The sequence below is a fragment of the Arachis hypogaea genome, chromosome 2 (genome assembly GCF_003086295.3).
Source record: "Arachis hypogaea cultivar Tifrunner chromosome 2, arahy.Tifrunner.gnm2.J5K5, whole genome shotgun sequence".
In the NCBI taxonomy this organism is placed as follows: domain Eukaryota; kingdom Viridiplantae; phylum Streptophyta; class Magnoliopsida; order Fabales; family Fabaceae; genus Arachis; species Arachis hypogaea.
The window spans coordinates 92060553-92073520 of NC_092037.1; the positions used below are offsets into that span (position 1 = coordinate 92060553).

Consider the following 12968-nt stretch of genomic DNA (forward strand, 5'->3'; position numbering starts at 1 on the left):
TAAATCAGAGTTATTTCTTAAAAATGACTTCAGATAATTATGGGTGATTATTCCCTCGTAGAGTGAGAAGTTGCACTCCATATTAGAGGTGGTTATCACTTGAGTGATGATAATTGAAGTAGTGGGATGCATTTGATTTGCTCTCGAAGTTAGGCTGGATACGGATTCTGTAGCATAGTCGATCCGACTTGTGTAAATTGGATCAGAAGTCTAGATTTGCCACTTTGTGTTGAGTTGTAGAGTAGTGGTCCGATTTGAGTGAGATGTTACTTGATAGAATGGGCTACCCCTAACTAAGATTTGAATAACTCTTTTATCCTAAATCTTAAATTCTAGTTCCTAAATTTCAGATCTTAAATCCTAAATTTTAACTCACAAATTCTAAATTCTCTGTTCATAGTCTAGCCCAGATGACTCAGGGCCATGGAGTCGAAAAAATTGGACCACCGTAAAGAAGTCTAACAAACTTGCTGATCCAGATCAACAGGATCATAATTAACATGGGTTAACCTACTCAACTTACTCAAAGTATTGGCTCCAAGACTTGCGACCAACAAGACCTGCGTGGCAAGAAAAAGACTAGTAATCTCACTACTCCTAATGATATCTACAAGTTTAGTAACTGCTCTTACATGGAGTAACTCCCCAAATATCAAGGGAACAACTATCCACTACTCCTAAAAGAAAAGATTTTGTAGTCATGGTCAAGCCATCACTTTCTTTATAAATATCTCAGTAACCTTAATACTGATCAACTCCATTTTATATAAAATTTGTCTAAAATTCTTGTTAATTTAAATATCGGAGTTTCTTTCAAGCATTTTTCACGGTCATTCATTCGAAGATGTCAAGTAACTTTACCACTCAAACGAATGAATCAGAGTCTTTCATAAAAGAGTCTAGATCACACGTCTAGACCCATGTCACTTCAGTTTCAGATATTTTTTTGGAACATGCCCCAAATAATGAGGGTTAAAAAAGTAGTTTTATAATAAAAATTGTGTCTAATATTAATTAATTAAAATTTAGTTTTTTATCCTTAATATTTTACCAATCTCCTCACTCTATAACATCTTTTCCCCTTCAAAATGGATAGCTCAAGATCACTCAAAAGAGTCAAAAACTTTTTTTTATATAGAGTCTCGAACTATTCTTATAAGAGATCTTCCCATGAAAGTAGCCCATTTACTAAAAACTTATTGGTTCTAGGAGGACTTGAACCATATGTCGTTCATGGAGTATTTTTTTTTTTTTGTCTTTATTGAGAGTCTCGAAATAGGGTTGGAACCTAACCATGTGCGTCAACCAAAGTTGGCTTGACCATCCAACATTTCCAAGCCCATTGTTTTGTTGTTCAAGATTTTACATATTCCTCATACCCAAGCCCATGCCAAACCAGAGAAAAAAAATTTAAAAATAATAAAAGATCTCTATCAAAAATAAATAAATAAAAAATAAAAGACTAAATTAAAATAAAATACACTCACAAGCGATTAGTGCAGCAGTCTCCCTCTCTCGCAAGTGTCGCCGCCAGTCGACCGCCAGCTGTTGCCCTCAGCCGCCGCCCGTCGCCCTCTTTGTCTCTGCCAATATCTTCCCGTTCATCTCAGTAAGCTCCACTCTCGTATTTTATCCAATTGTACGTACCTACATACGTAGATAAATACATACGTGGGGGAGATTGAGAACCACTCTACTATTTGAGTGATTAAGAAAATTCTCGAAACCTTTGGGTTTTAACGATTTTATGTAAATCTGAAACGTACTTAGCATGAGACTTGTAAGAATTACAGAACAAAACGAGTGAGATTGTTGTGGTCACAGCCTCGCCCTTTACCTGTTTGATAAAATGCGTCAATTGAGCTGAGTACTTAGAAACTTAGAATGCTTTCTTCATTTTGTTAGGTTTTTATGTGCAAATGTGCAATCAAGGCCTGATTTCTATTGTGTTATTGATATGCCTTTTACTTATTTGTTATGGAGTACGTGTATGTGCTGGGATTTCTGTGTTATTTGAACATGAAACTATGTTATTTGAAATGAATAAATTCAATAATTTTGAAATTTTAGCCATAAATGAAACTACTATGCTATGGAAATTGGGGGGGTGGTGATTGTAATGAAAACATGCTCTGATACATCAGAATTTATGTCCTTGGTTATTGTTCCCGAAATGTAATTTTGGAATTCATTATTTATGTTTTTTGTTTTTTATTGTGTTGTAGTTGCTGTACATCAGAATCTGGCTTAGAGATTGTGTAGGTTGGGTTAGAACAATGAAGCAAGTTGTAGGAATGGTGGTTTCCAATAAGATGCAGAAGTCAGTGGTGGTGGCAGTGGACAGGCTATTCCACCACAAAGTGTACAACCGTTACATCAAGCGAACTTCTAAATTTATGGCGCATGACGAGCACAATCAATGTAACATTGGTGATCGGGTTAGTAACAACTTTCTACTTACCTATCTAATTTGCAGTCCTTGTTTATTTCTTAAAATATTGAACTTAGTTATTAGTATTGTCTTTGTAGCTTGGGATTTTAGTATTTTAACTATAGACGTGGTTTATGATAGGATATTATGATGGCATTTGATCCATATAGCTGATCTCTCTTGGTGGAATAAGGCTTGGTAGTTGTTGTATTATTCTTATCACTTGATGGTTAAATGTTAATATACTCTCTAGATTTTGTAAGAAAACTTGGTAACAATATCTTTTGCTGTTGTTCTTTCAGGTTCGACTGGATCCTTCTAGGCCTTTGAGCAAGCGCAAACATTGGATTGTTGCTGAAATTCTCAAGAAAGCACGCATATATACTCCTCCCACCGCACCAGTATCTGAGAATGTACCCTCCAGCACTGAAGCACCTCCTTCCTAAATTGGTGCAAGGTATTGAAAGAATCTTAGTTGTCAAATCTACAGCAGTTTTGCTGTTGACGTAAATGGAACTGGAAATAAAGTACAGTAGAGTCAGCTAGTAGTTTGATACCTTATTCAAGTATAGTAGAAATGGTTTATATGCATACTTTTTGCAGCTTGAATTTGATTATGCTCTTTTGTTACTATTAGTAAGAAAGCTTGAAATGTAACCTCTGGTGCTGTCATCGTCTTAGAAGAAATCCAAAACCCCATTTATTCTCCATTTTGAGATTCTGACATCATCTCTAAATTTGTTATGGCAGGAGAAATTTATTGTGCAGCGTTCTAAGGTTGATTAGCTTGTAACTTGATGGTTTGGAAACAAATCTTCCCCAATCTCATTTTCACATAAGTATTGCTAGAGTTTAGGTTGCCAAGTTAACGTGAATGTTTGATTTTTATTACCATCTATGCAAATGGTTTTGTAGTGTACTATGATAAAAAAAAAAGGGATAAATTTTTATCATGATTATGTTGCATATTTTTCAGAACATTTCTTTGGTAATTACATATATTCACTTCTGTATTGTATTCACCTCTAGTTTCTCTCTAAATAAAAGCCTAAGATTTTATTATTATTAACTTATTTTTACAGCACTTCTACCCTCCACCTTGAAAATCCCCTGTTAAGAAAAATAGGATTACCCATTAGAGTGAGAGATTAATGACATTGCAGGGAAGGCTTCATGGATAGAATTGAGGTTAACATATATTTACTCCCAAGAGTTAGGTAATATTACATACAACATTCTTTGATTTCTTATACAATGGGTATTTGGTGTCATGGAAGATATAACTTAAATTTAAAGGAAAGTTTGTATATAGTTTTACAAATGAAGGAGTGTCGCACATATATTGCCTAACCTCAGAGGAAGCCGATGTAATTTACCCCAGAATTAATTCCCAGTCTATAGGAGAGGTCCCAAAACAATCAAAGGCTCAAACCAGAAGATGCAAATTGAGCTAGGTAAATTGAGTTGAGAACAATGATTAGTGTTACTAACCTTAATGAACTGCTGCTAAAGATGGTGGATGCTATATGATGTGGTGTGTTGACCATCCTGAAGTCAGACTACCTTACTCTTCTGTTAATCTTGGTTTTGATAATATATAAGTAGATAACTTATGCCCTCTTGTCTGTCTGAGATGATAATATATCTATATTAGCTCACAATGCTAAGTGTCACTATCCAATTGAGTTCTTTAAAAGAAAAAATACCAACAACAACAATAACAAAAAAATCCATTTACAAACTTAGAGGTGGTGTTGTTGAGTAGTGCACTTTGGAATTGCTCCCCATGTGTTAAATAGAATGGTTCTCTGATTTTGAGTGTTTTGCATCGCCTTGTAAGTGGAAAGGTGATCATTTTCTATTTCTATTTTTCTTGAGCATTCATCCAAATGGAATAGATTATTCAAATTTCAGAGGTATGTCTTTGTTAATTTTTTAATTTTTCTTGTAAATTAAGCCAACAAACACATATTTCCATATTTTCTTCCCCTTTTGGTGTGGTCTTTATCCTGATCAAGCTAATCAAAATAGATTATTTAAATTTCAGAATCATTGGTTAATAATAAAAAAAATACTTGTACAATATGCTCAGCAAACAGTTTTTAATTTTCTTTTGGCCCCATTCTTAATACCCAATTCTTCCAATTTTTCATTTTAAACACGTCTATATTTATTTGTTACCGTTGAATTGATTCATCACCACTCTTTATATATCCCTTCGGTACAAAGCAAATTAGCGAAGCAATATATATATATATATATATATATATATATATATATATATATATATATATATATATATATATATATATATATATATATATATATATATTTGCTTTCGGGGTTAGACCAATTCGTTAGACGTATGGGGCAAGATTTTAATTGTTTTTATGGCCAAGCTTAAGTTCTTTCATTTTCGTGGCTCATAGAAATCATTAATGGAATCATAAGCACAGAAAAAAAAAGTACAAAAAGAAATTGCGTTATTATGTCGTGGTTAGTGTGTGGTTTTGTTTTGTTAGCTTCTAAGTTTGTCTTGCATGATTGAGATAAAGATGTGTAATTGTCGTGCATATAGTTCAACTCAACGATTTAATAATTAGAAAAGAGGCTTTGTCTTTGGGCATTGCCCAATTAAGTGAATGAACAAAAACGGTAGTATTTGCAGTAGAATTTAAGGTATAGGCCTCACTCATTTATTTAGTATGAGTGGTGTTTGGTTTGGGAAAAAGGATGGCACTTTAAAATTCTAGTCGTTTGGGATAAATATCATGGAGAAAGCATGATAACTAGAAGAGATGATATTATTGTGGCATTTATTTTGTACTAGTTCAAATTTATACATTTTGAGACTTTTTTTTTCTCCCTTTCATGAATATGTTTTTTTTTAGAGGATTAAGTAGGTGAAATTAAATTTTTTAAAAATGTTTTGTATATTTCGAAACTTTTTACTAAACATGGAAAAATTTTCACACCCACAAAAATGTAATAACATTTGTCTATAAAAAATAATTGTGGTCAACGAGGAAATATAATGCAAATTTGTTGAACTAATTATCTTTCTGTAAAAAAACAAAAAGGGTGCTGAACTTATGATAATTCAAACTTCGTTTTGTATTTGTTCAACCAAAATCCACTTTTAGTTTAGGATTCTTTTTGCACCATTGAAATTCATATGGTTTTTTTTTTTTTGGTTTTTCAAATATGTAAACCGTCGAATACAGTGATTAACCCTTCGTCGCTAATATTCTCTTTAAGGGACAAACACTAACCACATGATGCTTTCGATTTTCATGGTGGGATTTGAACTCTCAATCTCTTGGTTAAACAACTAAGTAATGAGTCACCAAACCAGACTTACATAGTTAAATTTATATAATTGTAACAAACCTTTTCGAAGCACATGGAGGTTTCAGTTTGAAATGTCTTGACAATGATCGTGACTTCTTGTAAGTGTTTGTTCTAGATAGCTACCACATGCGTTATATATAACATAATTAAGATTTAATTATTCTATTGGTTCCTATAATTTTATTAAATTTGTAATTAAATTTTTATATTTTTTAATTATATTCTTATACTATTTTTATTATAATTAGATCATTTTTATATCAAAAACATTAAAATTAGTAGAATATTTCTCCCAAAAAATATGTAATTAAACATCTAATTAGATTCTTAATTGTGGATATATTTAATTTGCGGAGTAAATAATCTAATTAGATTTTTAATTGTAGATATATTTAATTTGCGGAACAAATATTCAATTAGTTCTAATATTTTTTATATTAAGAAAGACCTAATTATAAAATTAAAAATAATATAAGGACCCAATTGAAAAAAAAAATAGAATCTGATTGTAAATTTAGTAAAATTATAGAAATTAACAGAGTACTTAAACCTATAATTAACAAGGTAGATGATTGCAAGATTTTAAACTTATTTAGAATACATAAATTTCAAGGAGAAAATTTTAGTTATAATGATTAGAAATTATATAAATAATTAAGTACTAAAGGCTGTAACAAATGTAGTAGTTGATGACAGATGCAATAGCAAATGTTTATTGGTAGTATATAACATTTTACACTAATATTATATCAAAATTAATTTTCTATGTTGATATTGTTTCTTGTAACTTGGTAACTATTATTTATTGTTTTTTATTGTTAATCTATTTTTTGTTTTTTTTTTTTTTTTTTTTTTTGTTGTACTTAGTTTCCCCCCTTGTTTTTCATTAGTTAACCCAGTGATTTGTTTATCCATAAAGATAAAATTTACATGAAAGGGCATTACTGAAATAAGCAAAAATATTGAGGATTTAGTGATTTACTTCACCCAAAAAAAAATAATTAAGAATTAATGTTCTTAGAAATTTACATGTGACATAATATATGCTGATGTAGACAAAAGCTCCTTTTCTACAAAAAGGTTGAATTTTCTTTTTATCAACATCTCTTTGTCATGCTAATTGTGGTGATAAGTGCCAAGAATCATGCTTAGTTTCCAGCGAATATGATATAACATAAGGAATAATGTCCAACATTTTTGTTTCTGAGAGTTGACACAATTGAGCAAAATAATTTCATTACATAGCATGGTTGTTTTTTTTTTTCTTATAAGCCTCGTTAATGTTTCATTAACTATTTGCCAACCCATTATGATTAAAGTGTATCAAGAGAGGATTAAATCTTCATCTTTTTAACTTTTTAAACTTTCAATTATAAATGTTTTAAGATAGAAATAGAGTGTTGTAGGCTTGCAGCAATACAATTAAATCATCAATAAAAAAAAGGATAATACAAAAGAAAGAATAGTGAGATTACAGTTTCACCCCAATAATTGAACATTGTTACAAAGAAAGTAATTCAGCAAATCTAATGACATAAGATGAAGTTGCAAGTGTAAAGCCAAAAATCTCCCCCTTTGTTTTTGTGTTACTTTTTTTCCTTACATTACACTTCACTCTTTGTCTCATCTCACAATTTCAGTTAGCAAGTCCCTCACTAATTTTGGCGGGTCATAGACCCCCACCAATATTAAAAACAAATTTATATCTTCTTTTTTCTCATAAATACCAACACAACTACCTCTCTTTGTCTCTCACTCCCTTACACTCTCTTTCACTCTCTTTCGCCATTCAAAAGCTCTGCAACTTCACTAACATAAACGGTCCATAATAAACGGTGCCGTATCATTCATCACACAAAACGACGCCGTATCACTCAATGACACCGTCTACGCTTCTCTATATTCTCTTACTAATCTTTCCTACCGCGCTTTCTCTCTCCTCTGACGGCCTCGCGCTTCTCTCTCTAAAATCTGCCGTCGACGGCGGTGCAGTCACATTCTCCGATTGGAACGACGGCGATAGCACGCCGTGCCGGTGGTCTGGTATCGCATGTTCGAGCATCTCCGGCGAGCCTGAACCTCGCGTCGTCGGCATCGCGCTTGCCGGGAAATCACTCCGGGGATACATTCCATCGGAGCTTGGGACATTAAGGTACCTCCGGCGACTCAATTTGCACGACAATGAGTTCTACGGCGTCGTTCCGGTGCAGCTCTTCAACGCCACCGCGCTTCACAGCTTGTACCTCCACCGGAACAACCTCTCCGGTCCATTTCCTCCGTCGCTCTGCACACTTCGCCGCCTCGAGAACCTCGATTTCTCCGAGAATTCGTTCTCCGGCCACCTGCCGCCGGAGCTCAAGGACTGCAAGCAGCTTCAGAGACTGATTCTGGCGAGGAATAATTTTTCCGGCGATATTCCGGCCAATGTGTGGTCGGGGATGGATGAGCTCGTCCAGCTCGATCTCTCCGATAATCAATTCGAAGGTCCGATCCCTGACGAACTCGGCGATTTGAGTTCTCTCTCTGGCACACTAAACCTCTCGTTCAATCACTTATCCGGTAAGGTTCCGGCGTCGCTTGGGAAGTTACCGGCGACCGTGAGCTTCGATCTCCGGAACAACAATCTAACCGGAGAAATTCCCCAAACAGGCTCATTTTCAAATCAGGGCCCCACTGCGTTCCTTGGGAATCCAAACCTTTGCGGATTTCCATTGAGGAAATCATGCAACGGTTCGGATTCAGGCCGGGGATCACAGGAAGGTCCCGACGCAGCAGCACACGCGGGGACCTTCCATTCAGAAAAAGGCCTGAGTCCCGGCCTGATAATCCTGATCTCAGCAGCCGACGCTGCTGGGGTCGCCCTCATCGGGCTAGTAATCGTATATGTTTATTGGAAGAGGAAGGATGATGGCAATGCCTGTAGCTGTGCAGGGAAGAGCAAATTTGGCGGCAGCGGCGGTGGCGAGGAGAAGATGAATCTGTGTGCACTGCAATGCATGAATGGAGTGAAGAGCGACGAGGAGGAGGAGGAAGAGGAAGAGGAAGCGGGGGAAGGTGGAAGAGTTGAAGGGGGTTTGGTGAACATAGACAAAGGGTTTAGGTTTGAGCTTGATGAGCTTCTAAGGGCATCGGCATATGTGTTGGGGAAGAGTGGGTTGGGGATAGTGTACAAGGTGGTGCTTGCTAATGGTGTTCCTGTGGCAGTGAGGAGATTGGGAGAGGGCGGTGATCAGAGGTATAAGGAGTTTGCTGCTGAGGTTCATGCCATTGGGAAGGTTAGGCACCCTAACATTGTGAGATTGAGGGCTTATTATTGGGCACATGATGAGAAGCTTCTCATTAGTGATTTCATCTCTAATGGTAATTTGGCTCAAGCACTTCGAGGTTAGTTCTTTCATTTTCACATCCTTAATGTGTGTGATTTGATTTATTTTAGCTGCTATGGTAGAGTGAAATATTTATACATTATTATACAAGATGTAACATTAACTTATATAAATTTTATACTTTATTTAATACTAAAAATGTATGTGTAATTGATATACTTTGTTTACACTATAGTAGAGTATAAGTAATTGATTGTTAACAATGTGCCTAGAATATAGGAGAGAGGCATGTTTTATGCAAGAATGGTTTGATGTATTGGTTTGGATTGAAGGAGAAGGGGGTTTGCTCTAAATTTTCACTCTTTCAATCGAGGGACATGCCTACCTAACCAAACATAGTAGGTTGTAATTGAAGAAAAACGTAATCACAATGATATTGATAGGTAACAATAATTAGGGGTAAAAGAAGACTAATGGTTGGCTAAAATTTTGAACTTATGGTCGAGTTGAACCGATTAATTAATGATGCATGCATGGCAATTTGGGACTCAACTGCCACGTGACACATGAGAAGAGTTTAACAAACATGCGTATAAACTATTTTTGCTCCTTTGCTTATTTGGAATTATGGGTGCACTAAGACTCTATCATTTGTCAAACACCACCGTTTATAATATCTTTTTCAACTTTTTAAATGGCTTAAATTTTCTTTTCTCATCAAAAACAAGTATTTAGATTCTATTACGGTATGTGAATTGTGAATTGACTGTATCTGGTCCCATTTGTTTTAATGAGATAAAGAGATGGCACATGGGTAATTTTGTATTGTGTAGTAGATGAGGACATGAGGTCCAATCTTTTCAATTCCTGTGTATAATTTTAAATCATAAGAAAAAAAAATAAGAGGAAGAAAATCGGTACACCTTATTTATTTCTAAAGAAATGATATTGTACAAATACAATTTATAGTACATTTCCTTGCTTGGAATTAGAAATAGAAAGGAAGAGGGGGTTGGAAATGGAAGTTTCGTGTCTTCTTCATTGATGACTTGGACCACCCTATTCCATCAATTTGTCTGAGAGATGAAGTGATAGAATTATAGGAACACAATCATATTTGTTTGGGACCAAAACAGCTTATACATAGCTTTTAACCGCCAAGATAAATTAAAAAAAGCTTGGACATAATAGTTAGGAAAGCTCCTTCAAACTTCAATGTCATATTTGTTTTCTTTCAATTGTCTGCTTATTGACTTTTGAATCCCTATCTTCCTTCCTTGATCACCCTCTTTAAAGTCTTTGAATCGCATTTTGAAATTAGTATCTGACGTTGTGTCTTGTAAGGTGTTGTACTTGAAAGCATAAGCTAAAAGAAGGCGCAATTTGTGCCACTTTCTGCCTTCCATTCAGCTTAAACAAGGTTACATTTGTTAGTGGAAAATGGGTGCCTTTTGTGGTTTCATGATTTGTTTTGTCTTTTAGGATTAAACTTCCTTCCGTATGAAGCATAAAAGCATCAACAAGATCATTAACCTCTTTGGTTCAACCCTGTCCCTATTACAACTTTTTCCTACCCTTTCCTTGCTTCCAATGCAACCATATGCCAATCCTAACATTGATAGAAAATATTTAAAGCCAGCATAAATTTGCAATTGGCAAATTAAAACTACTCAAGAATCTGCATTTGCAATATGTTCTAGATGTTATAAAATTCACTAAATTCATTGCTAATAACAAACAATTCACCTTAGGAAATTGCCTAGTACACTCTTAATCTAATTTGATTGAAAAATGTTTCTTTAACATCTACTCTGTGATTTTTAGAGATTTTATGCAGTTTTTCACTTCAACGTTTAAATCTATTTATCTTTTGTATTAAAATATGTTCAAATAACATCCCTCGTTTTGAAAATACAGGGAGAAGTGGACAACCATCTCCAAACCTTTCTTGGTCGACAAGGCTTAGAATAGCCAAAGGAGCAGCAAGAGGCTTGTCCTATCTCCATGAATGCAGTCCAAGAAAGTTTGTCCATGGTGATATCAAACCTTCCAACATCCTACTTGACAATGACTACCAACCATACATATCCGATTTTGGCCTCAACCGGCTAATCAGCATCACCGGCAACACCCCGTCGACTGGTGGCCTAATGGGTGGTGCTCTTCCATACATGAACTCATCACAGAAAGAGAAGACCAACAATTATAAGGCGCCCGAGGCGCGCTTCCCCAGCTCCAGACCAACACAGAAATGGGATGTGTATTCATTTGGGATTGTTCTGCTTGAATTGCTAACTGGCAGGACGCCGGAATCTTCTCCGACGACTTCAACTTCTTCTGTGGAAGTTCCTGATTTGGTGAGGTGGGTAAGGAAAGGCTTTGAACAAGAGAGTCCCTTGTCCGAAATGGTTGATCCATCATTGCTACAAGAAGTGCGTGTAAAGAAAGAAGTGTTGGCTGTTTTTCATGTAGCATTAGCATGCACTGAAGGTGACCCTGAAGTTAGGCCTAGAATGAAAACTGTCTCTGAAAATCTTGAAAGGATTGGATCATAGTAAGATTCCAATGGTAAGAGAATTCAGACCTAGTTGCATGAACACAAGTTTAACACACCATTTCTTAAGTACACTATGCAATAAAAGTGAGTGCTGCTAATTTCATTTAATATTCTTTCACTGTTTATAGATCCTATCAATTTTTATGTGTGTGCTTGAAAAAGAGTGTGTTAAATTTGTATCTATAATAATTTTCAAGAGGATGAAGGTGCATTTGACTTGAAGATCAAGATATGTGTAATATTTGTGGTGGTCATGAGAAGATTTTTCTTTTATGATTGGGATATTGAGAATTTGAGATGGTGATGCAATTTTTTACCATCTTGGATTGATTAGGCACTTAACTTGTTGTGTGGTACTGAAGCAATTTTTGGAGAGCTGTAACTATCAAGGTCTCTCTTCATTCTTATTCTTTTTTGGTGGAATATCAGTAAAGTTTTGGATATTATTTAAATTTTGTCTGGTCTCATTGCTTGCATCCTGAACATGATTACAATGATACCATGATTAACTCCATGCATTATGATTTGAGTTGGCAGATCAATTCAGCATCATGTTGTGCCACTGTTTGATTTGATTAACACTTTTAATTGATTTTGCTAAGATGATTCTACAAATATGAAAGAGAAGAAAAAGGAAAATTTTTTCTGACCTTGAGCATTAATTGAGACTAGTTATTTTTTACAAAATAAACTTGGTCTGTGAATATCAAATTTTAAGAAAGTGTGTTACTATGGTGTCTAACTTTTTTTAACTATGGAATACAAAAATAAAAGTAAGGTCTATTTTTGCCTCTTTCAACTTTTAGGCAAATGAAACACCCATGTGTTAGGCACCTTAGAATTTCCCTTTTAAGAAATACAGCAGTTTACTATTTTCATTTCCTTCAATTGATTATTGGTTGATAATTAAGAGTACAAATAGAAGTTATATTTCAACTTTAATGCTGGTTGATGTAGTAGGTGATTTTGTATTTTTGTTTTCAATTTGTAGAGTCCTAGACTCCTAGTAGCTTAATTTGACAGGTCCAAAGAATGCTAATAGAAGTCTCTTGTCTCTTCTACGATTTCTTTTTCCTTTTTGTGTATTGTCTCTTCTTGGATTTATTCTGCATAACATGTTTTTGCTTTCGAAAAATAATTAAAAGTATTAATTTATCCTGTTAATTATTTTTTTTAATTTTTAAATTAAAAAGTTTTAAACTTTTTATTTGTTTTGATATTTTAAAAAATAACATATTTTAAAATTTTTAACTCTTTTGAGTATTAAAAGAATAATAGGATGAATAAATTAGAATTCCCAATC

At 34.5% G+C, this 12968-nt stretch overlaps 2 protein-coding genes across 3 annotated transcripts; both read left to right on the forward strand.

Moving 5' to 3' along the window:
• The first annotated feature begins 1441 nt into the window (after positions 1–1441).
• LOC112751046 (uncharacterized) lies at positions 1442–3496 on the forward strand. 2 transcript variants are annotated; one of them, XM_025800034.3, is made up of 4 exons: positions 1442–1609; positions 2226–2438; positions 2734–2888; positions 3182–3496. In XM_025800034.3, the coding sequence occupies exons 2-3, from the start codon at positions 2277–2279 to the stop codon at positions 2875–2877; spliced, it is 306 nt and encodes a 101-aa protein (XP_025655819.1). In that variant the 5' UTR covers positions 1442–1609; positions 2226–2276; the 3' UTR covers positions 2878–2888; positions 3182–3496. The 2 variants fall into 2 exon arrangements, with proteins under 2 accessions (XP_025655819.1, XP_025655828.1); XM_025800043.2 differs by having other exon boundaries at positions 1465–1639.
• A 3743-nt stretch (positions 3497–7239) lies between these two features.
• LOC112751043 (receptor protein kinase-like protein ZAR1) lies at positions 7240–12117 on the forward strand. Its single transcript, XM_025800028.3, has 2 exons — positions 7240–9166; positions 11026–12117. Exons 1-2 carry the CDS (start codon positions 7660–7662, stop codon positions 11661–11663), a joined length of 2145 nt encoding a protein of 714 aa, XP_025655813.1. The 5' UTR covers positions 7240–7659; the 3' UTR covers positions 11664–12117.
• Positions 12118–12968: the final 851 nt, after the last annotated feature.

Excerpts from the sequence above, each read along its gene's own strand:
- LOC112751046 (XM_025800034.3), top strand. The coding sequence starts at position 2,277 with ATGAAGCAAGTTGTAGGAATGGTGGTTTCCAATAAGATGCAGAAGTCA. Across the intron at positions 2,439-2,733 it reads AATGTAACATTGGTGATCGG|GTTCGACTGGATCCTTCTAG; the intron begins GTTAGTAACAAC and ends TTGTTCTTTCAG.
- LOC112751043 (XM_025800028.3), top strand. The coding sequence starts at position 7,660 with ATGACACCGTCTACGCTTCTCTATATTCTCTTACTAATCTTTCCTACC. Across the intron at positions 9,167-11,025 it reads TTTGGCTCAAGCACTTCGAG|GGAGAAGTGGACAACCATCT; the intron begins GTTAGTTCTTTC and ends TTGAAAATACAG.